At 40.5% G+C, this 23,634-nt stretch overlaps 1 protein-coding gene across 1 annotated transcript in view; it reads left to right on the top strand.

The window, feature by feature from the left end:
- ip6k1 (inositol hexakisphosphate kinase 1) overlaps window positions 1-23,015 on the top strand; it is a 35,313-nt gene extending 12,298 nt beyond the window's left edge. The window contains exons 2-9 of the mRNA XM_084740110.1: window positions 6,927-7,174; window positions 8,595-8,740; window positions 9,378-9,504; window positions 17,565-17,805; window positions 18,118-18,299; window positions 19,224-19,399; window positions 20,742-20,975; window positions 21,794-23,015. Of these exons, the coding sequence (XP_084596236.1) occupies window positions 8,624-8,740; window positions 9,378-9,504; window positions 17,565-17,805; window positions 18,118-18,299; window positions 19,224-19,399; window positions 20,742-20,975; window positions 21,794-22,315 (1,599 nt within the window). The 5' untranslated portion in view covers window positions 6,927-7,174; window positions 8,595-8,623 and the 3' untranslated portion in view covers window positions 22,316-23,015. The remainder of the gene's footprint in view (window positions 1-6,926; window positions 7,175-8,594; window positions 8,741-9,377; window positions 9,505-17,564; window positions 17,806-18,117; window positions 18,300-19,223; window positions 19,400-20,741; window positions 20,976-21,793) is intronic.
- The last annotated feature ends 619 nt before the right edge of the window (window positions 23,016-23,634 follow it).

Here is a 23,634-nt window from a genome sequence, read left to right as displayed (position 1 = left end):
TTACAAGTATTTTGACTTCAACATTGTGCACGCACCTCAGCCAACATGTTGTCAGGTCCAGGTTTGCAAGAAGAAAGAAGTGGAGGGGGGTAAACAGACCTGCACATAATATCTGAGCTGAACAGACCAGTGAAGCAAAAAATAAATAATAGTTACTGGACGTCACTCCTGTTTTATGAGTATGTGTGCAGTCCTCTCTTGTTCTGTTTTAAATAGACAGGTCCCTGACCCATTTTGGGTCCCGATCCTGATAGGGCAGGATAATATTTGTTATGAATAATATCTTAATATACACGTTTTATCTAAACCAACATATGATGATCTTATAGAATTGCTGTAGATTAAACTACACAACATTAAATAAAGTAGTAAGGGCTGTGTGATATGGACATTGCTGCTTTCGCAAAATATCAACACAATGAGATTTTTGATAAATAAGCATCAGTAATGTGGATATAATGACTGAGTGGGTGAAGGTAAATAATAGAGAAGCTAGAACAGTCTGATATTTCCCCATGAAAAGGCAACACTTATGTCATACCATGATATAAGGATATCCAAAAATCTAAGACAGCTGATTTGCTATTGATATATTGCCAAGACTTCAGCTCTTAAGTTTGAGAAACGGTCTGCTAGATAAAAGGTTAGGGTATCAGAGTCACCCTGGGCATCATGAATGTGTGTACTAAATTTTGCTGTAATCCATTCCATAGTTATTGAGATATTTCAGTCTGGACCAATGTGATGGACCGACTGACAGACCAAAGTGCTGTCCCTGGAGCCATTCATGCCAGCGTGGTTAAAATTATTTCTTTTTGGTTACAGTTGAAATGTGTCAGTGATTTCAGGAATACATCTTTGACAAGTGGACAGTCCAATTGTGGCCTGTGGATAGTTATGATGACTATGGCTTATTGTTTGAAAGCTTTTTATAATACAGCAGCAGTGATTAAAATTCACTAAAATAAAATTAATTTTCATTTTGCATGCCGTGGGAGATTTTGAGGTCAAAATTAGGAGTGCATCATTTTTAGCAATGAAATGTCAACGATTTAAAACTGAAAGTTAGTATTAATTAAAAATCTCTTCGCATTCTGAATATGTGAGTATTGAGCTGGACCACAGACCTCCCAAAGACAGTGTGCGTGTCCATATTGTAAAGAAGTGTTGTATAGACAGTGTTTTTGTCTGTGTTGTTGTGGAGTTCAGTGGAATGTTAGAAGTCTTGGATCAGGGTGATTTCACTGATCCAAGAACAGAACAGATGTGACCTGATGTTTACTGTTTGCTGCTAACTTTAGAAGTCATTGCTCATGGGAAACACTGTTTACTGTGTGTGTGTGTGTGTGTGTGTGTGTGTGTGTGTGTGTGTGTGTGTGTGTGTGTGTGTGTGTGTGTGTGTGTGTGTGTGAGCGAGCTTCAGCCTGCATCTGGGGCTCATGCTTGGTCAAGCTTGGATCGTGACTTGAGCTGAGACAGTTGGATGCTGAATTTCCATCGTGGCTAAATACGTGCACTGTGCTGTGAGCAGTCGTGAACGGAGCCTGTGATGTGGGTCCAGTGTGAGTGTGTTTTTGTACAATAGGAACAGTCTAGTTAGAGGCATTTCTTACCTTGATGACATGTTGGAAGTTTGAGGTTTTCAAGGTTTTCAGTAAATGTCGGGTGCGTGCAGCTCCTCTTTTAAGCAGCTCACTCATAGAACAGAAAAATGTCAAAAAATATCCAAATTAAAAGGAGAATTGAGGTTCTATATCAACCAAGGAGTCAGTTATTACCCTCAGCAATAAAGTCACAATAAAAGTCTCTGCAATTGCCAAACAGATTAAATTGATACTGGACAATAAATAGTGCTTTAACTTGTTTATGAACAAGATTTTATCATGGTGGTTTAAAAACAAGGTCTTGTTTTTGTCCTGTCACAAAATAACATGCCTTGGCTCTGTGGTGCAATTCACCTGCTTTTTTGTAGATTGTAGCTTTTCAGTATAGAGTATTTGCATGATATAATTACCTCTCTATGTGGTAGTTTTCATGTTTACATTGCATGTCATGGCTGGAATAGGGCTGGGTGATATAGATGAAAAATGACCCAAGTGGATATTATAACGACCTTGAGAAAAAAGGTTTAATTTGACCATTTTATTTTAAATAACCACCTCACTTTGAATACTGAGCTGACCTGTCTTTTTTTTATTAACAATTTCCTCACCTACTGCGCTCATTTTCTCACTCACGTTGTTTCTGTTGTTGTGTCACAGCAACACAGGTCTGTTAAAGGGACGGCTCACCCAAAACTCAAGAGTTTTGGAGATATCAGTCATAGAGATGTTTGGCTTCTCTTGAAGATAATGGAACTACATGGCTCTCACCTTGTGGTGCCCAAAGCATCAAAAAAAAAACACACAGACTTTGTTGTGAGCAGTATCATGCGGGAACTGTTTTCTTTCTAGGGAAGGTGTGGTTGCCTCCTTCAGTTGTTGATATGCGTGTCAGGATTTTGTACAGCGTTTTATAGCTTCCTGCCTGAAATAAACTGCGTCTCTGCCCATACTTGAAGAAATGTATTAGGCTTATTAACCTTCAGGGAAAACAGTCAGAGGCACACCATCCCATCAAAGGCCATATATTTAATAAATGAGGAGATTGTGTAAAGGTCATGTAGTAACTCCATTGATAACCAGATGAGATGCTTCAGGATCTGTCTGATTCGGCTCAGGTCATTGATTGGTCAGTGACATTGTCTGTTTGCTTCTAGGTAATTAATCCGAGCAGAAGTTGCTCTGTCAAGAAAAAAAAAACAACTTTTAGGGTTTTTAAAACTGTCAGTTGCAATCAGGTGTGAGAAAAAAAGCATTGCTGCGCTGCAGATCAAAAGTTAGTTTGATAATCACGAGTTACACATTAAAATGAATTTAGTTTTAGGTTTGTATTGATCAATTGGACTTTCTCCTATCAGCTATTCCCAAACCTATGAAAGCCACAGACCAATTTGAAGTCTGAAAATCTTCTGCGGCCCACCCAAGCCTTTAATCACAAACTTTTAAACTAGGTTAGATAAATAAAGAATAACACATAATTTGAATACAATGGCTTTGTTTTATTAGCTCTCATTAGGGTTGGGTGATATGTTTAACTTTTCCTACCGACCACTGTCAGCCCATCAGCTGGTGATTGGTTGATTGGTTGGTATATTCGTTTGCCCTTCCCACCTCCTTCCATCATCCTGAGTCTCAGCTAGAAGATGTGTCAATAAATTAAACATTCTCACTCCTATTTTCTTTATTAACCAAAATAATACAACTGATCACCTTCTGAATTCGAGCTTCTCCCTTTTACCAAACGTCATTACCTCGTATTATTAAATCACATGTGCTGTTACCAAGAGTAAACACAGGCAGCACCAACCAGGGCTGAAATTTTAAGGATTATAATGTTAATGATCACATAAATTTGATGTAGCCTGTGTTTCTCATCTGAGCAGAATTCAAAACAAAGGCCTGTTTTTACTGTACTTAAAATAACTGTACTTTAATTTATTTCAAAGATGAGCAGAGTGGCTGTCCCCCTGTGAAAGACGAGTCTTTGTGTTTGAAAAATGTCCCAGCATGTCTGAAGTGTTGCGTATGGAAGCTGTGTTTGGTGTTCACTCCATTATGTTGAGTCCACATTGTGATATCATCAGCAAGTGTCATGACTCACTGCAGCCGAGATATTGTCCAGATGATGCCCTCACACACACACACACACACACACGCCCACACACCCACCAGCAGACTCTGACATCATTAATGGGCCTGCTTTTCTCGTCCAGTCCTCCTTCTCTGTTCCCTCATTTCTTCCATTCTTCTTCTTCATCCTTTCTTTTCATTTCTTCAGGCAAACATGAAAACGATGAGTCATTTTGGGGCATGATGGGAATGGGATAGTATGTGGACACCTGAGCCTTTCACCCTTATTTTTAACATGATGCCAAAACCACGGGCATTAATCTGCTCATATATCAGCCTCCACTCTTCAGGGGAGGGTTTCCGTAAGATGCTGGATCCTGACTGCAGGCATTTTGTCCGATTCAGCCACGAGAGCAGTAGTGAGGTCTAACACTGACGTCAGCTGATCAGATCTGGCTCGCGGTCAGTGTACTTCATCCATATTTCCCAAAGGTGTTCGATAGGATTGAGGTCAGGTCTTCCACTCCAAACTGGGAAAACCATTTCTTAATGGACCTGGCTTTGTGCAAAGGGGAAAGGTTATCATATTGAAGCACATTGAACAAACTGTTGACAAAAAGTTGAAAGGACATCATTTTCTAAAATATCATTGTATGCTAGAACGTTAAGATGAATCTTCAGGTGAACTAAGGGGACTAAACTAGAGCTGGGCAATAAATCATTATATCATATTGTCATATTGTGATAGATTTGGGATATTGTTATATTGTGATGTGGCGTAAGTGTTGTTGGCTGTTCTGCTATTTGCCTTTACCCACTTAGTCATTGTATCCACATTTCTGATGATTATTTATCAAAAAAAATCTCATTCGGTTAATATTGTGTGAAAGCACCATAATATTTTGTGAACATTATCCCTGCAATATTGTCACAATATCTCATTATTTGGTCAAAAATGTTGTGATTTTTACTGATTTTGTCACCTTAGCAGCTTCCACCCTGTGGATTACACAAGAGCTGGAAAGATTAATTGATTATTAATTGATTATTTAAATATTTGCCACCTGTTTTGATAATCAATTAATTGGTTTTAAGCTTCTTAAATGGGAATATTTTATGCCATCTTCATTCCTCTCTGACAGTAAACTGAATATCTTTGGTTTGTGGACAAAACAAGACATTTGAGGACATCATCTTGGACTTTGGAAAACACCAATATATATTTTTCACCATTGTCTGACATTTTAAAACAAACAGCTGTTAATTGAATACTCGAGAAAATAATCAATTGATTAATCAACCATGAAAATAATTTTCAGTTGCACCCTTAGATTACACAACATGTCACAACCTACATGATCAATAATTTAAATTTTGACAGATATAAAACTTAATTAATGATATATTTTGCAGCTATATCGCCCAGGCCTAGACTAAACCAAGAATAAAACAAATCCAGACAAAGCAAGCTGAAGTATCTGGATTGTTTGTCTACATACTTTTTGTCATAGCGATCTGAGAGTCTCTAAGCCCTCAGGACACCCATCATTGTAAATTGAATTTACGCTGATGGGTGAATTGAAGTGTGTGCTTCTCATGCTGCTTCCTCATGACAACAATACAATACAAAGTTAATTATAAAACTGACACAAAAGCAGATCATACAATTTTTTCAGGGACATTTGGTCAACTAATTTCTATATTTTTAAACACTACAGCGTCATCTCTTGTGTAATATCAATGTTTAGTCTCAAGTAGAAATGTACATGTTTTCTGAAATAAATTCACATGGTTTTAGAAACAAGCTCTATTACATTTGTGTGGTGTCTGTAGCTGTTTGATGTGGTAATTGCAGAACAAAATCTGGTGTTGTACTCTATTGTTATCATCTCCGGTGTCATTGTTTCAAATGCTAATCAGTTGCAATTGTGTTTTTTTATTTTAGATGTTACTCAGCAACAGACAGGCTTTGATGTGTTTGTGAAAGTGTGTGCTGAGTTCTTATTGAAGAATAAATCCTAAATCACAAAATATCCTCTCAGATTACCGATGATGTTTTAAATATCAAAACAGTTTCAAAACATCTTCAGAGAGCTGGGAGGACAGTTACGGGCACTACAAAAAATCACAAACTGCATCTTTAAACATTTTCTTTAAAAAAATAAAATTGCAAATTGTGTGTGTGTGTGTGTGTGTGTGTGTGTGTGTGTGTGTGTGTGTGTGTGTGTGTGTGTGTGTATGTGTGTGTGTGTGTGTGTGAGAGAGAGTGAGAGTGAGAGTGAGAGTGAGAGTGAGAGTGAGAGAGAGAGAGAGAGTGTGGTTGAGTCCGGTGTGCTGAAACATTTGATGTCAACCGTGGTGACTTGCCCAGAAAACTGTTTTATTTTTATAAGCCGCCTGGTTCAGACACTTAGATCAGAACTATTGTAAATGAGAATGTGCTGATAACATAATTAAACATAATCTGTCACAGTGATATAACCCAAAATTTGTCTTCTCAGTCAGTCTCTCCCAGGCTTAATGTCTCTCCCAGCAAACTCCAGCAGTTTGAGTCACAGCTGCTGAGAAAAAACGAAAAGAATTTTCATCAGACTGCCTGAAATGCAATGAATAATAAAAAAAAATAATTTCATTTACACGCTCCATGCATTCACACTAAACGGGCTGACTGATGTTGTGTTTTGTGTACTGTTTGTGTGCTGTTTAAATGTTTAATCTGTGTGTAATCGTTGTAACCGAGCTGCCCACAGACGCAAAATGAATTATAGTAAATATTGACGATAAAGTTGCGCTGTATCCTATCAGATGGAACCCTGGATACATGGCATTCATACCATTTGGCCAATCAGATGAAGCCCCAGCCAGACATTAGCGACCCTCAGATTAACTGGTCAATTTGGTGGCGACTGCGAGGTTAGTTAGCACAATGACTGAGGAAGGAGACGAGAGCGAAGAAAATTTGGTTGACGAAGACCTTTTGGTGAAACAGAACAGCACACTTTACTTCTTCATCTGTTATAAACACAGCAACAAGCCCTGAACTGCAGCATCTTTTTAGAGACATAGCAAAAAAATCCATAATGATAAATCCAACACCAAAGGTCTTCTGTGGTCATTTATTCATTTTTTCCAGCTCGTAGTTTTGTTTTTGCAGAGGCCTGACTTAATTTTAAGCGGCTCGAAATTCGATTGACGCACATCTAAACACACATCAAACATTTACACTTAACATGTTGTCATTTCCTCTCTCTACAGGAAGCGGTGACCCTGCCTAACTGACACCCTGCTTCTCCTGCCCGCCACCCAACTCGGCCCCCCCACCCCCTGTCATCATCGGGTCTCCGTGCTGCCGGCGGTGGATTGGAGCACTCTAATTGGAGGCTTTGCGAGGTGGTTTTTCGGTCTGGCGCCGCCTCCCCCCGGGGCCGGCGTGCGCTCCCAGCAGCCCGTGGTGCCCTGTGCCCCCCCCTCCCCGTCACTGCACACCAGAGCCCATGCCCAAGGCAAGAACTTACTTCCTTTTTTTCAAGCAAACTTGTGAACATGAAGTCACTCAAACACAAGAGAGGAAGTTTTTACATCATTTCCTTTGACTAATAAGTAAAACCACAATAAGACATTTTTGTGATAATGTAATATTAAGTTTGTCTTCTATTCAGAACATGAAAATACCTCAGTGTCCATTAGTCTGCCTGTTGGGCACAAGGATCGAAAATACACATTTTCAATGTTTACGTACCGCATTATTGCACAGGCTTTTATGTCAGTTATAAACGTATTATCATGATGTATTGGAAATCACTCAAACCAAATTGCTTTACTATAGATAATTGGTTAAAAGACTTGATGGATTGATTATCAATGGAAGGGGCAACTTTAGGACCCTGGATCTTTATAAGATCATATCTGGAAAAAATGGTACATGACTGAACTTAACTGTATTTGATCTGCAAAAGAAAATAATATAAAATAAAATACACAACATGGACGGCAAATGCAGCAGAACCAACTTGCTGTCTGAAAGTACCTTCAATGTCTCTTCTTCATAGATTAAATATGCAACAGAGGACAGGATTAGTTTGGGGAAAGATGTTGTTTATGTTGATTTTGTGTGTTTCTTATTAGCTTAGTTTCTTCTTATTACGTCTTAAACTGAACATTTCTTAACAAGTACTGACTTTACCTGATAACTGAGGACAGAAAGCTGATATCAAACGTCTGATCAGATTTGTACTTGTGTTTTCTTTCATCTTCTTATCAGACTGTGTCGCTGCTTATGTTTATATACCACTTACCATTTTAAAACTGTGGTTTGTTATAGAAAATGAAAACACACCTTTCATAGAAAAACTTTCTTAAATTAATCATTTGGAGGGCACACCAGTAGCTCAGTTGGGAGAATGTTTGCCCCATGTACTGAGGCTGAGTCCTGTGCAGCGGCTCTGGGTTTGATTTCAGCTTGTGTCCCTTTGTTGGATGTAATCCCCTGACACTCTCTCCCCCCACTTCCTGTCCTAACTTTTACTTTTTACTTTTACTTTTACTTTTACTTTATCCAAAAAATACAGGCATAAAATAGCCCAAAAAAGTAGTTCTTTTTTTAAAAAAAAAAAAGGAAATTGATTTTCAGTATCATTACAAAGATTCTTACCAAATCAGCACCAGCTTTGAAACATTTTAAATGAAACCCAGCCATATACGAGCTGTTGCCAAGAGCAAATCTGTGCACCAGGATATAAGCATAGCGCTGGTAAAGAAGTGCTTCATATTTCATTATCAGAGTTTGGGTGGAGGGGTTTCCCCAAGCTGACAGACTATCAAAGAAGCTGATTTAACACAGTATACTCTTTTTACTGTGAAATACAGACAACACGGTTTAGTTGTTTGTGTCACCCCTCTGATAAATCCTTCTCTCCTCTGCAGGAGGAGGCGCGGTGCGTCCGCCAGGAGCCATGTGCCTCCCTCACACCAACAACATGGACAGCAAGCTACAGGGGGCGGGGACAGGGGGAGGGGCTGCACTTCGACCACGAGCAGGAGGCGTTCCACTGGAGCCCTTCATACACCAGGTAGGGTAGGAATGGTGTGGAAAAATTTAACGTAGAGTAGATGTAGAGCTCATTGTTGATGTAAATCTTTTTATTTTTATCGGACAAAAAAAGAAAACATTCTTCCTTGCAAACAAAACCAAACTTTACCTGGACTGAGACTACAGGAGTTTTTTTTAATCATTATTTTGTAAATAAAGCTTAAAATCTAGATGGTAACATCAGTACGTTCAGAGCAGGACATCAAAAACCATTGAGAGAGACAGTCTACAAGGAGACAGAAGCAGCTGAGCAGCTGATCAACAGTAAACTCCAGCCCTTGAGGCCAGAATGTTTACCAGATATTGAAACCAACAATTGAAGTTCACCTCCAGCTTGTGCTGAAGAATAGACACCTGTGTTGATCATCATTTTCACTCTGGCATGACAACCATAATATTATCCTCTAGTGTGTGATGGGCCATTATTTTCAAATCTTGTAGCATGCATGTCTAAGATTAGAGAAAAGAATCTGTGAAGTTTCTCCTTTGTATGATGCAGCCCAATTTAAAAATCAGTTAAGATTTTAAAACTCCTGTAGTCTGATCCCACCTTCAGACATCGTGGTTGTGTTTCAGTAGATAGTAGTCTGTTTTCATGTGTGTGTCTGTGTTTGCAGGTGGGGGGTCACACCAGTATGATGCGTTACGATGACCACACAGTGTGCAAACCTCTGATCAGCAGAGAGCAGCGCTTCTACGAGTCTCTGCCTCCAGAAATGAAGGAGTTTACTCCTGAGTATAAAGGTCAGTCACATCTCACTGATGTTCAGTATCAAGGTAGACATGGATGAAAGCTGGATTTGTGGGTGAACCCCCATAGACTGTACATATAAGAAGTGGATGTCTGTGGGTCTGAAAAGTGAAGCCAATGCAAAAGTGCTTTAAACCTGCATTTTTTCCGATGAGAAAACGGTCTGATTTCTCACTTGATTTATTAACTCAGTTTCCGATGAGTTTATGGTCTCAATCACGAGTTTCACGTCTTCTTAAATACAGCATGATCTTCACTTAGAGTAATATAGAAGATAAAATGCCTGGCAGTGTGTACGTTTAAATGCTGCAAACTTGTTTTGTAGTGTGGCCTGTTTTCGTCCTAGAGCTGCGACCCTTCCACAGTGTGTTTTCAGTTCATGAAAGTTAATTGTAACATTTTGATTCCCTAAAAATGTCTTGTTCAGCACTCGCTTGTACTAAAAGACACTCTTAAGGAGTCAGCTGTTCATTTTCTCAGGGAGTTACATTTTGTTTTATGCCTCTTCTTCACCAGCCAAAATTAACAAAACCCAACTAGCCAGCCATTGCTAGCATTAGCTGATAACTTAGCATTTCCTGTGCTAACCGTATTTTGACCCACTGGACTCATACCCTTTTTTAACCATAGACCCCTCGCTCCTCCACATATCCATCCTCTCGTCCAAATATGGTCACTTCTGTCTCCAAAAAAAAACAACAATGGCAAATTTAAGTCCAGAGTAGTCCACAAATCAGCAGGAGACGTCACAGAGGATATGTCCACTTCTTTTATTCAATCTATGTGAACTCCTTATATCAACCTTTACTGACCTTTTTTGTCTGATGTACTTACACAGGCGTATTATCAGATGGGCTTACAAACCGCCCCATTGTATCCCTTCTTGGAACTGTTCCATAGTATTTCACTGCAGAGAAAACGCTGAATACGTTGGACCTGTAGCTGCTCACGTGTCAAGATATATTGATCCTGGAATTGTCAGTGTTTGTGGCTCCCCTGGGAGGGTTATTGTTTCTCCTTCGAGATGACTTTCTGACTTTTCTGCCCACTTGCTAACTAGTTTGCACTCTCCTCCAATCACAACGCTTGTTATTAAGGTATTAAAAGTGTTATATCTGGTAGACTTAGTGGTTTTTGTGACAGCAGATAACAAAACTTACTTGTAGCCACTTATTCTGAACACACATTCTCAGTTGCGGGTTCTTGTCTACAACTGCCGTGTTGTTGTGGCCAATTCCCTTAAGCCACAACATGAGATTACAGATAAGATGAGTTTACTTTAGATAAGTCCACAAAAACAATACAATATGAAAGTAGCCTACAGTCATAATACATAAACACACCCTACCACCATGTCTTCATCAATTATGTTGTTGATGGAAGATAAAGACCAGTTCAAAGAGCCACAGACACATTTAAAACTAGTGCACCTTAGGGACATTGGAGATTTATTTTAATAAATGTATTTTCATATTATATGTCATATCATCCATTGCAGGACTAAAAGTGCTTCAAATAGAAGTGAAAACTGTGTGCACACCATCCTGCTTACTGCTAAGCCGAATCATTTTGACTGAAATGTATTAAAAATGAAATAAGCCGGCAATAAGAGTGACAGTTTGTGGGAGTTTTATCCAACTTTAATGCTCTGCGATGCACCCGTCTCACAGAAACCTCTTCTGCATTCAGCAGGTTTTAGAGGTCCTATAATGTGATGGTTAATTATTAATCTTTTTTTGTGACGCCCCCAGACTTTTTGTTGCTTTTAGAGGAGCCCAGGTCTTTCAAGCTCCCCCGTAATTCAAACACTGCTCTAAATTCTTACCTCTCTGGGTTCAGTGGCGGATGGAGCGGCAGACAGACGGAAGTGCGGATGTTTACTGGCAGAGAAGTGGTTTAGCTGCTCTGCTCTTCATCACCAGGCACGTACTGTAGCTGCTTCCACTCGCTTTTGCTGTAGTAACAGACCCAAACACACTTTGACAGCCAGCGAACACACACACCTCTTCCTCTCTTGCACGTATGTGACCTATTTATCATTTTAGCGAACTATGTAAGGGAGGAGACGATGACGAAAGCCGGGGGTGTGGGGAGGTGGGGGAACCAGGAATGAAGGAGGTTTAGAGATGAAGAGAGATTTTGATGGCAGATGGAGTAGGTGTAACTAATAACATTAATGGTGGCTCTGTTACATTTAGGTGTGCTTTTACAGTGAGCCAATGCACAAAACACCAGGGTCCTGACACTGAAACACTTTAAATGGAATGCAGTCATTATTGTGATGCATTAGTTTCATCTCTTGTAAAGTCAAAATGGCTGCCAAGAGGAAGGTTTGGCAGGAAAGAGCTACAAGACAGAAGCTGTGTCCCAGTTTAACACTACACACTGATACTAAACATGTTTTTATATATATGTTTATAATGTTTTATGCCTTTATTTTCGATAGGACAGCTGAAGTAAGGACAGGAAAGGGGGAGATAGAGTGTGTGTGTGTGTGTGGGGGGTGATATGAAGCAAAGGACCATGGGCAGGAATCAAACTCATGGCCACTGCAGAGGACTCACAGCCTCAGTGGCGCAAATGCTCTACCAGCTGAGCTACTTGGCCACCGGAGTTTGTAGTGGGGTCACACAGGAAATCTCAGTCATATTACAGACAGGAAACTTTTTTGAGGGTGCTGTAGGTGGACACTATCGTCCTACCATGCTTTGTACTGTATGTAGGCAGGTCTGGTCAAATATATTTATTTCATGACATGCAGCCGCACGGAGTTTGTGTAATTGTTGCACTGAATATAAATGAAAGATGCTAACTATTTAATTCAAACGTAACAAGTCAATACAGTAAATAACTTAAAGGGAAAGTTCACCCCAAAGTCAAAAGTTCATATTTTTCCTTCTTACCTACTGTGTTGTGTATCCATGTAGATAGTTTTGATGTGAGTTGCAGAGTTTTGGAGATACTGGCTGTAGCAATGTCGGCCTTCTCTCCGATGTAATGGAACGAAATAGCACTCGGTTTGTGGTGTTCAAAGCATCAAAAGCTGAATGCCATCTAGTTCCTTTATATCGGAGAGGATGTAGACGTCTCTACAGGCGATGTCTGCAAAACTCTGCATCTCACACCAAAACTATCTCGATGGATAAATAGCACTATAGACCGAAGAAATATATGCATTTTTGATTGTGGGGTGAACTGTCTCTTTAAGGTGTGATGAAAAGCAAATCCACATTTTAGTCTCTGGATTCCAGTTGTATCTGTAAATTGCAGAGATCCATTTTCTTCTCTTTCCTGTAGCTTTTGGCTGCCTGTAAAAAGATCGCTCTGAATCTATTTGTTCAGTCAATCACACAACAGCTCTTTCCCATCTTAGATGTGTCTAATTGGCATTCAAGCTGAAAGCTAACACCGCCACTCAGTCGTCTTTTTGCCACTCAGTGGGCGTAACCGCAGTGACTTCACCTACCGTGGCATTGAGTGCATAGCCTGTATTACTCACAGTTGCAAAAACGTGGTGAGAAAGCACTGGAAAAATCTTGGAAGAAAAATCAATCAATCAGTCAGTAGCTATATTTGTCCCAAGTGGGGCAATTGGTTATGCAGCAGTGGAATGCATACACACATGAAACACAGCGCACATAAATCCAACACTAAGACCCAAAAAAAACAAATGCTGTAAAAATATTCAGTCACTTAAAAAGACTTAACAAAAAGATAAAACATTAAGGAAATAACTACCCTTCCCTCCTACTGCCAGAGGATATAAAGGAGTGTTTGAATCTCTGGGTTTTAGTTAGTGGAAGTTTGAGGAGGCGCCAGATGACAGAAACTGAATCTGTTGAAAAAACAGTAAGTGTTAAATCCCCTGTTCAACCACAGTGCACCCACAGGTGCTTTCACTTGATGTGCTTGATTGGACAGCATGTAAGGACTGTGCGGGCGTGCGTGGACTGTGCTTGATTGAGTGTGTTTTCATCCACCTATTTTATGTGCATTTTTTGATTTGTGCATTTAAAAAAATGGAGTGCCCCAAGCTCACGAAGATGTCACAGATTATAAGCATTTCTTAGAAAATCGGTGCACAATATGAATAATGACAGACAGGTAGAGAAAGCACGAAAAGGAGGCGTCTTGTACAGTAATGATTCATGGCTTATTAATGTTGGATCACTGTCACTCACACTTTTTAATGGACTTAATGAACTGACAAAGTACACAGAATAGGATACAAGTACAGCAGTTTTAACCTCCCTTTAAACAGGGAAAATACACACACTAACATGCATACATGTTGCATAAATATATACATGGATTTACAGATCAATTAAATGTAAACACTTGACCGATGCTCTTTTAAATGGAAAATTGGCAGCACAGGCTTTTTTGTCTGAATTAATTAACTCCTAATATTAACATAACATTAATGAATGGAAACCAACATTAACCTGCATTTTCTTTTGCTGATTTTCTACCAATTAACTAAAGGTTAAGTGTGTAACATTTAGGAGGATCTATTGTCAGAAATGGAAAATAATATTCATAGAAATGTTTTCAATAGAGTATAATGACCTGAAAATAAGAGACATTGTGTTTCCATTACCTAAGAAGGAGCCTTTTATATCAACAGTGGGTGTGGGCCACATTCCTACAGTATGGACTTTAAAGAACAAACATTTATGTATATTAAAATATAACATATTACTTAAACTACATCCCAATTTCATCATGCTACTCGGTGTCTGTAGCACAGTGAGCTACTTCACATGACACCTGGTGGATTATTCCCGGTCCTCTGACCTGCGTTACTCGAACGTCTGTATTCCCACCGGTCCACGGTGCTGGTGTTGTGGGTTCCAGTGCCATGACAACAGTGGCCCATAAGGAGTCTATATTTAGCCCTGGATCTCTGCCCACTACCCACTATTGTCCTGCTGATTAAATAACCGCAGACTGACAGACAGACTGACAAGACAGGCAGCTGCCCAGGGACGACTTTCTGAATCTGTCAAGGTTGTTTCATCCAGAAACTGTTTGACAATATTAGATTAAATTCTCCTTTTGTTGTGGGTGTGGAGGTGGCGAGGAAGTCCTGTTTTCCAGTTTGGACTTGATCTTTGGAGTTGATTTCCCACCAGTGAGCAAGCGGAGGGCAAAATTCAATTTGGACAAACAGGAAGGATGTTCGGTGTCTCACTTAGCAGGGAAGAGAGGGGATGCTCTACTTTGTTTTTAAAGCTAAAAATAACAGCTTAATGTTTGAATTGTCAGACACAACTATCTGGGTATTTAATCTATAAACAGTTCCTCAATTGAATTTTCAGAACATTTCCTATATCTTGATGTACACATGGATGACAAATGACCGAATAACCCAACATTGTTTGTGTTAGGACGTCAAGAAGAGCTTCAGTTCTTGAGGTTTCCACAAGATTACTTCGTTTGGTGTTATGATGATGATGATGGCGGCGGAGAGAGTAGAAATCTGTAATATATTTATAAATTTATATTAATGCCGCATGTTCACCAAATGAGTGCGTGTCTGTTTATGAATTATAAGACGTCATCAATAATCTTTTAGAAGCAGTAGATGCCTATAAAGGTTAACTTGAACAATATGCTGATGAAGTCTGGCAGGCAGTCACTAAACTCAATATCCAGAGTGTGTATTTTCAGAGCAATGGGCTTTTGTCTTCAGAAGAACAGCCTTTGCTTTATATTGACAGACAATTGACAGTTATAAACAGCTGATCAACTTACAGTGGAGGATTCATCCCTTGTTATTGTCAAGTTACAATGTCATGCATGTTTTGCACTCTTGCAGTGTTCCTGCAGCCTGCCTGAACTTCCTCGAGTCTGGGGAGGAGGCGGGGTGAAACAACTTGCTTCAGCCTTAGATCATACTGTAAATTAAGAAGGATTTTGGCCTGTTGAGTATACCGTTTATGGCTACTACTCAGTATTTAGTCGGCTGTACTAAGTTTTGGACGTGCCGTTGTTACATATTGTTTCTTTAAACTTCAGCCCATATTTCATAAGTGCTCAGCTGAGTTGATGTCTGATGACTATGAAGGCCACAGCATATGATTCACATCATTTTCATATCCAGGAACCCTGTGAATGGCAGCTTTGTCATACCAGAGCCATGTTTCTTTAATTTGTCACCTACCTCTGTGAAGCCATTGTGATACAAAAGCACAGATGCAAAATTTTATCGATGTTGGTGAATGGTGAACCATGATCTTTCAATGCAACAAGTGACCGAATTGTTTAATTTGAACAGTCCTGTGGGTGACACAGCATCACCTGATCCATTATTTATCCAAAATACTGATTACTACAGCTTTAAATTGACTAAACTAACTTTTCTTTCTGTTACATATTCAAAGTCTAATTCACAAGTAATTAAACACACTGCTGTTCAATTCAACACACTCAGGGGTTTTGTTGCTACAGCCTTACTTGGTCTTGTATGACCAGTAGCTTATTGTGACTAATCTTTGCTAATGTCAGCCAACTTTAGATAAGACACTGCTGTGTAATTGACGGTTCTGAGTCAGTTGGCTGACTGTATGACTCTTCTGTGCTGTACTTGTGTTCCTGTTGCACTAGTTTTTAACATTATTCTGTAATTGTCACTTTTGGCCACAAAAGCCCGGTTTTCACCAAGCAGTGCAGTTCAGTTTCTTATCTCCACCAGGGGGTCATAGGATCGCTTCTGTGAGAGTGTGCATGATCATCGGACCTGCAGTTTGTCAAATACTATTGGGCAGATCAGTTTTCTTTCGTTCAAACTCATGACTGTACACTGAAGGACCTCTGTGATTCTCAAAGTGAAGACAGCATGTTTCTCACTGGAAATTAGTCACTGGAATCGTGCATGTATAGTGAGAACAGTTTGCCAAAAAAATACGTTTATTACGTTTTATTAAAGTCCTTTAAAGTTGCAGGTTAATATAGTGGTAAATTCCATATTCAACGCCACAGTCTTCACATGATATGAGTCTGGACAGACGTGGATGCCACAAGTGATCAACAACTGCTTCAGCTTGAACTTTAATGTTGGTGGGACTTTATCAGATACAACCAGCTGATATTTGCAGTTGTGGTGGCATTGCAGTAGGTGCTTCACCTTTTGTTGCTTGGGTGGTACCAATTGGAACCACACCACTCTGCTCCATTTTTCTGTTACCCCTCTGTTGAGGAAAACGCTGCAGACCACTGATTGGTCAGAGAGAATCAGAGCAACCAGAATCACCCTGTCATCTGCGCTCCGATGTAGGATTTCCTTTTCTTTTGTCTTGCTGCTTGCAGCCTTTTATTAAACAAAGCCTGTCTCTTTGTTGTAATAACCAACCTCAAGAAAAAAGACCATGAAATGTGTGCGTAGGGAGTGTGTAATTCAGTGAGAAAGAGAGCAGTGGAAAAGTGAAAGAGAATGTGAGCAGAGCAAAAGAAAAGGTTAACAGTAAGTTGTCAGTTTGGGAGTAAATGCACATTACAGGTTACAGTGTGCCAGTTGATAAATGTTGTAACTTTTCAAGACCAAGACAAGTTTTGTCTTTTGTTTCCCAAATGCTGGAAATGTGAAAAGGGTTGGTGTGAAAGCCCTGGTAACAACCCCCGCCTACTTTCAAGTGTACTGTCTGCAGTGAAAAGGCAAAACAGATCTTGGGTTCACGTACATGTAGGTACGTGTTTTATGGATAGGATTATATCTTACTGTGCAGCCATTAAGAGCTTTTTACACCAGCCAGAGGATCTTCGAGTGAATTGTGATTGTTAACAGGTAGATAGTGGATATAATGTGGACATGAACTGACTTGATTCAGGTCTCGGTTAGACCCATAAAACCTTTAAAATGATGTTGTTGTCTGTTATTTCCTCCTTTGGACACTTTTCTAAATCCTGCTGTTTCTAAGTTTCAGAAGTGGTGAACATTATATAACATATTTTAGAAGAATGGTTATATTTCTCTGTGTTTCTGTCATGGTATTGTAATAAATATATCTGTTATTACTAAACATCCTGTGTCTGTTTTACTCCGTCCTGTCAGGTGTGGTGCTGGTTTGTTTCGAAGGCGACTCCGATGGCTACATCAACCTGGTGGCCTACCCCTACGTGGAGAGCAACATGGAGGGAGGGACGGCAGAGCACGAGGAGCGCGACCCCCCAGAGAGGGAGCAGCCGAGGAGGAAACACTCCCGGCGTAGCCTCCATCGCTCCTCCTCCACCTCTGAACACAAGGAGGAGCGGACCGACAGGAGGGAGGCGCACGACTCTGACACCTCAGAAAAGTAAGATGATAGAGATGGAAGATATCTCAAAAACATATACCAGTGAAACCATTAATCTATTAATTTATTTATTGGTTGATTGACCAAAAATGGGTCAACACCTGTTTTCATGGTGATAATTTATCAATGAGAAAACATCTTAAGATATCACACTGGGCTCTTGGAAACTATGATGGGCCTTTTAGACAGTTTTTTGACTATTTTTTTATAGACATCAAGTTAGATCTGGCAGTTTCTGTGGCATTGCAGTAGGTGCTTCATCATCTGTTGAATGACGGAAATTGAATTTCTTCTCTCTCCTCCTCCCCACAGTCTTGCAGAGCTGAAGAGTCCCAGGCTCGACCCAAAGATCCACTCAGACGTTCCCTTCCAGATGTTGGACTGGAACAGTGGTTTGAGTTCAGAGAAGATCAGTTACAACCCCTGGAGCCTCCGCTGCCACAAACAGCAGCTCAGCCGCATGAGGTCCGAATCCAAGGACCGCAAACTCTTCAGTATCCTTCCTCAGCCAATCGCATCTAAAAGTCCACTTTACTAGCTTCTCTTTTTGCTCTGAAAACTTCCATTAGATACCGTTTAAAGCTCTGTAACAATAGTGATGGATCTCACATGAATGAATGGAGCTGTAGAAATTATGTAAATATGTAAACACGCACTTATGTTTTACGGAATAACTTTTGTATATCAAGTGATGCTGGCTAAAATAATATTATCCACAAGTAGTCAGCTCCTGCCCACAACTTTGAGTAGTGGAGTAGTTCAGTGAGAGGCACTGAATGTAAATATTAGTGAGACTGTGAGGAATAAAAGGGAGGGTGGGAGGTGTCCGAGGCTATCAGGTCAAAGGTTGTGTTTTGATCTTCAGCTTCAAAGAGAGCAGACTCTGCAGCTGCCAGGAACACACACACACACACACACACACACACACACACACACACACACACACACATACACACACACACACACACTAGTGTTCTCAACAAGGTCCATCTGTCTTCAGTCGAAGCAGATCCAACAGGGCTGCTGTCAGAGACGTTTTCTATGCAGATACATTCAGATTATTGACATTATCAGCAGTCAGTGATCCTCCCCGAGGCTGACTGGAGTTTCTTGTTCAGAGATTTCTGTGAATGAGGTTTTTCAGCATCTTTTCAAACAAGAACGTCCCCCTAACAGTAAAGTCGAAAAATGCAAAGAATTAACTTATAATTAGTCTTGGACTAAGTTTTATTAGTCTTTACAATATTGTGTTTAACAAGTTAGTTTGTTTAAGAAATGCAAAATGCAAATGATTCAGTGTGATTGAAGTGGAGCACATTAGAAGCTGTTGTGTGCATCTCTCCACCTGCTATAAAAAAAAATCTCCACATTTGGTAGAGAACAGGAAATTTGCTCCTTAACTGCAGCGTTTCAACCAGAGTTCCTATTGTTGGAGAACGTGGTCCACCACTTCTCTTACCCCTGCATCCTGGACCTGAAGATGGGCACCAGGCAGCACGGAGACGACGCCTCCGAGGAGAAGGCGGCCAGGCAGATGAAGAAATGTGAACAGAGCACTTCAGCGACGCTTGGAGTCAGAGTGTGTGGCATGCAGGTACAAATAACTCTGCTGCTGCAAATACATCACAGTGACAGCCCTGAACAGAAGATAAACGCCTGAGGATGTTGGAGAAATGATACAGGCTCCTCTGTCTTTAGGATATCCTTTAATAGATCACAATTCACTCTGCCTGGAGTAGGGTTATATAATAATATTAGATTCCTTATGTACATTTAAAAAAAATAACCATAGAAATAGAGCCTTTATTCCATTTAAATAGATTTTACTTTGCTAATTGTTTTCTGGTTTTGTCTCAGGGGAGGTGGAGGAAGAGATAATGTTAGGACTAGGGCTGAACAATTAATCCAGCTTTTATCAAAATCGCACTGTGATCGACTGCGATCCTTAAATCACATGAGGTGCAATATTTGTTAAAACCCAAGCCTACACATCAGATTCTACAGAAAACATCTTTGCAAGGCTGCAACTAATGATTATTTTCATTATCAGTTAATCTGTCAATTAGTTTTGTGGTCAATAAAATGTCGGAAAACGTTGATCAGTATTTCCCAAAATGTCTTGTTTTGTTCACAACTCAAAGATATTCAGTTTACTGTCAGAGAGGAGTAACAAAAAAACAGAAAATATTCACATTTGAGGATCTGAAATCAGAGAATTTGGACAGTTTAATTGTTTTCTTTAAAAAAAAAAAAGATCCAAACTGATTAATTGATCATCTAAATAAATAATTTTATAGTTAACAACTAATCAATAATTCAACAAATCATTGCCGTTCTACATCATTTGGTACAGATCGATACAAAAATTAAACCTTTAACAAAATCATTCAGCCGTAGAAATGATACTTCAGCCTCCTACTAACATTATACTACAACTGTACTTATGTTTCTGCTGCTGCCAATCAAATCTCTAGTACAGCAACTTCTGCAAGTAATTCTTCTGCTACTACTTCTACTGTTACAACTACAAAGACCAGTAGTACTATGAAATATTATAAATACATCTACCATTTAAACTGTCAAGGTCCTACTGCTAATAATCATGATAATAATAATTAGGCCAGAGTAATTCAGTGTATGTACACACACATACATCCTCAGTGATACATAGTCAGTAGTGATATGAAGACTCAAACAAAAGAAGAAAAGAAGTAAATTGTGGGTTTGGGTTTTTCACATTGTACAACAGCTGTTTGATTCTTCTGTAGTCTCATTTTATTTTGTAAATCTGACTGTATGTGCAACATAACCTCATGTATTATATAATAAAATGCATTGAACAAGGGAATGTATGTAAAAATGCTCATCTTGAATGTGAACATTCGTACTGCTGCTGTCAGTGAGGTGTTTGAGCGTTTTCCCGCGTGTCTCTGCAGGTGTACCAGATGAACACCGGTCACTACCTCTGCAGGAACAAGTACTACGGCCGCGGCCTGTCGATCGAAGGCTTCCGTCAGGCCCTCTACCAGTACATGCACAACGGAAAGGGTCTGAGGCAGGACCTCTTTGAACCAATCCTGAATAAGCTTCGCAGCCTGAAGGCGGTGCTGGAGAGGCAGGCGTCCTACCGCTTCTACTCGTCTTCGCTGCTCATCATCTATGAGGGACAGGTGAGACCGGAAACACTCTGAATGTTTACGATTTGGGTTTTTGTGTCTTAATAAATGTGCTCTGTGTTGATGTGCTTATCAGTTAATGGATGAGGTCTAATTTATTCTTCGGTGAGCACCTGTCAGACAACAAAAAATCAGTCAAGTTTTGTTTTCATTGCTCAGAATTTTCACTATAAAAGTGAGAGTTGGTTTGTTTATATTTCCACAAAAGCACCTGCAGCCAAATCCTTGATTACCAGCCAGGCCTGGGGATTAATTAATTTGCTTTAAATCAAAATATAATCACCACCCCTGATTTTTACCTGAGTTATTCTGACTGCAGCACACTGTGAGACGGTGGATGCCCCCCATCATACAAACACTCACTCCACCCACTCACAGACACTTATGGTTGTGTTTGCTGGAACACGTTATCTTTAATTTTCTCACAATACAAGTTTTTGTGATGAAATAAACCCTCTTGTATTGAAGCATCTTTGAACTTAAACTTGCAGTAGCAGATTTTTTTGGGCCACTTGAAGACATCTGAAAGAAGTTGTGAATTTTATAATGAATTTTGGTATTGTTTTAATTCTGGAGGCCCTTGTGGACAAAAGTGGTCATGTTTCCACTTTAATAATCACAAAATATAACGTCAAAAACTATCTAAATGGAAATCTCCTCCTTATTCTTTTTAACTGGCTAATACCAGGTGTTAAACAGGCCCTGGGGCTAAATTATTAAAGACCGGAGTATTGATTAGCTCTGATGTAAGTGTGTTAAGTTTCCTTTATGTCGTCAGGGTCACACTGATCAGTGTTTGTTTGTGTCTGTAGGAACCTGAGGGCCCTTCAGTCCCCTCCTCCGGGCAGCACGCAGCCTTCCAACAGAAGACTCCCGCAGCCCCTCCAGAGCCCCACTGTGGCCCCGGCCCCCACGCACCTCCGCCCCCCGCCGCTCCCTGTGAAACGGACACGAGCCAGAACCCAGACCCGGGGTCACTGTCCTCTCAGGGACCTGGACTGATGGCTCCGCCCGCCCCCTCCCCTCATCCTCCCCCACAGGCCCCGCCCACCAAGTCAGACTGCCACTCCTTCCTCCCCCCTGGCCCCTCGCCTCACCCCCATCCAGACTCCTCCTCCCCTGCTCCCAGCTTAGTTTCCTTCCCCCCTCCCCCGGCCCCTCAGCCCAAGCAGCCCCCCCTGGTGGACGTACGTATGATCGACTTCGCCCACTCCACCTTCAAGGGTTTCCGTGGTGACACGGCGGTGCACGACGGGCCGGACCGGGGCTACGTGTTTGGACTGGAGAGCCTGGTCCAGATCCTGGAGAGCCTGCGGGACGACAACCTGCCGTAGCTCACACACACACACACACACACACACATACACATACACGTGCACGCACACGCACACACACACACACACACACACACACACACACACACACACACACACACACAGCTTTTTGTGAGGTTGTTCAGGTTGTACAGTCAGTGCAAGTCGTGCCGTGGTGTTCTCAAGAACTGAGACGGTTTGGCTGTAAATATGGAACAGGGTTCTTCAAGACGTCACCATGGCAACATGGGCATTCTACAGTCGAGTAGTTACTATAGCAACGACCAGGAGGTGGGACAGAAATGGCTGCAACTTCAAGCTGATATGGAGAACCTCTGTCTGTCTGAGGCTCTGCATGACACACACACACACACACATACACACACACACGCACACTTCTATACTTGTGAGGACCCTCATTCACATAATGCAGCCCCTTACCTTAACCATCTCATCTAAAGTGAATTCAGTGAATTCTAATGTTCCCTCTCCACTCGAATATGTGTTTTCCTTCTTGCTGCTTCAGCTGGATGTTTGAGCTGTGCCGAATGTCGTCTGTGCAGAGTTTGACACTAGAAGTCTGTTTTCACAGTCATCTGCAGTTAAAGGAAACTTCCTCTGGACTCAGGTTAAATCTGAATTTAACACTGTTTCCAGATATACTACAAAAGATGCTGCAGTGTCACTGCTTGTAATTTCACTCTGTCTGCAAATGAGTAAGTCAAGTTATTTATTCACAGCTAATGTTGACCCATCCTGTATTGACCCAGGAAGTGGATGATGGAGTCTGAACCATGGCTTTATGGTTGTGGTGTGGTATGGTTGTGTCATCCACTTGATTCAGAATGATTTTTAAAACATAAATTTATATTTATTAGTTGCAGTTTTAGGTGTTGGTGTGGGCACTCCTTTAGTTCCACCTCTTTTTGTTCTGTATAATAACAATAACAATTGAGCAAACTTGGTACCTGAAGAACCAAGCAACTTTCTTTTTCTTGTTTTATGTGCTTGGCTCAACTGTGTTGATAAGAAAACCAAATTCTGAAGATGCTTATAAGATGTTGATGTTGCTGGTTAGCTAATGTTAGCAAAACACTAGCTAACTGACTAGTTTACAATTGATGGAAATTAGCCAGCGTTTTGCTAACATTACAGCTATGAGCTAGCTAATGATTGATGTAGATGAGTTAGCTATTGTTTTGCTAACATTAGCTAACTTAAGATGTGATGTAAAGTTGAGGACTGAGGTTCTGCTGGTTACCAAGCTTGCAGGACAGACAAAATGGACAATTGGGTGACGGTTTACTTACTTGAAACTGCCAACAGCTCCCTCTTTTTTT

Source organism: Lutjanus erythropterus, chromosome 2 (assembly GCF_056507025.1).
Source record: "Lutjanus erythropterus isolate fLutEry1 chromosome 2, fLutEry1.hap2, whole genome shotgun sequence".
Taxonomy (NCBI): Eukaryota; Metazoa; Chordata; class Actinopteri; order Lutjaniformes; family Lutjanidae; genus Lutjanus; species Lutjanus erythropterus.
The sequence above is the reverse complement of the archived record's forward strand: the minus strand, read 5'-3'. Positions and strand labels throughout refer to the sequence as shown.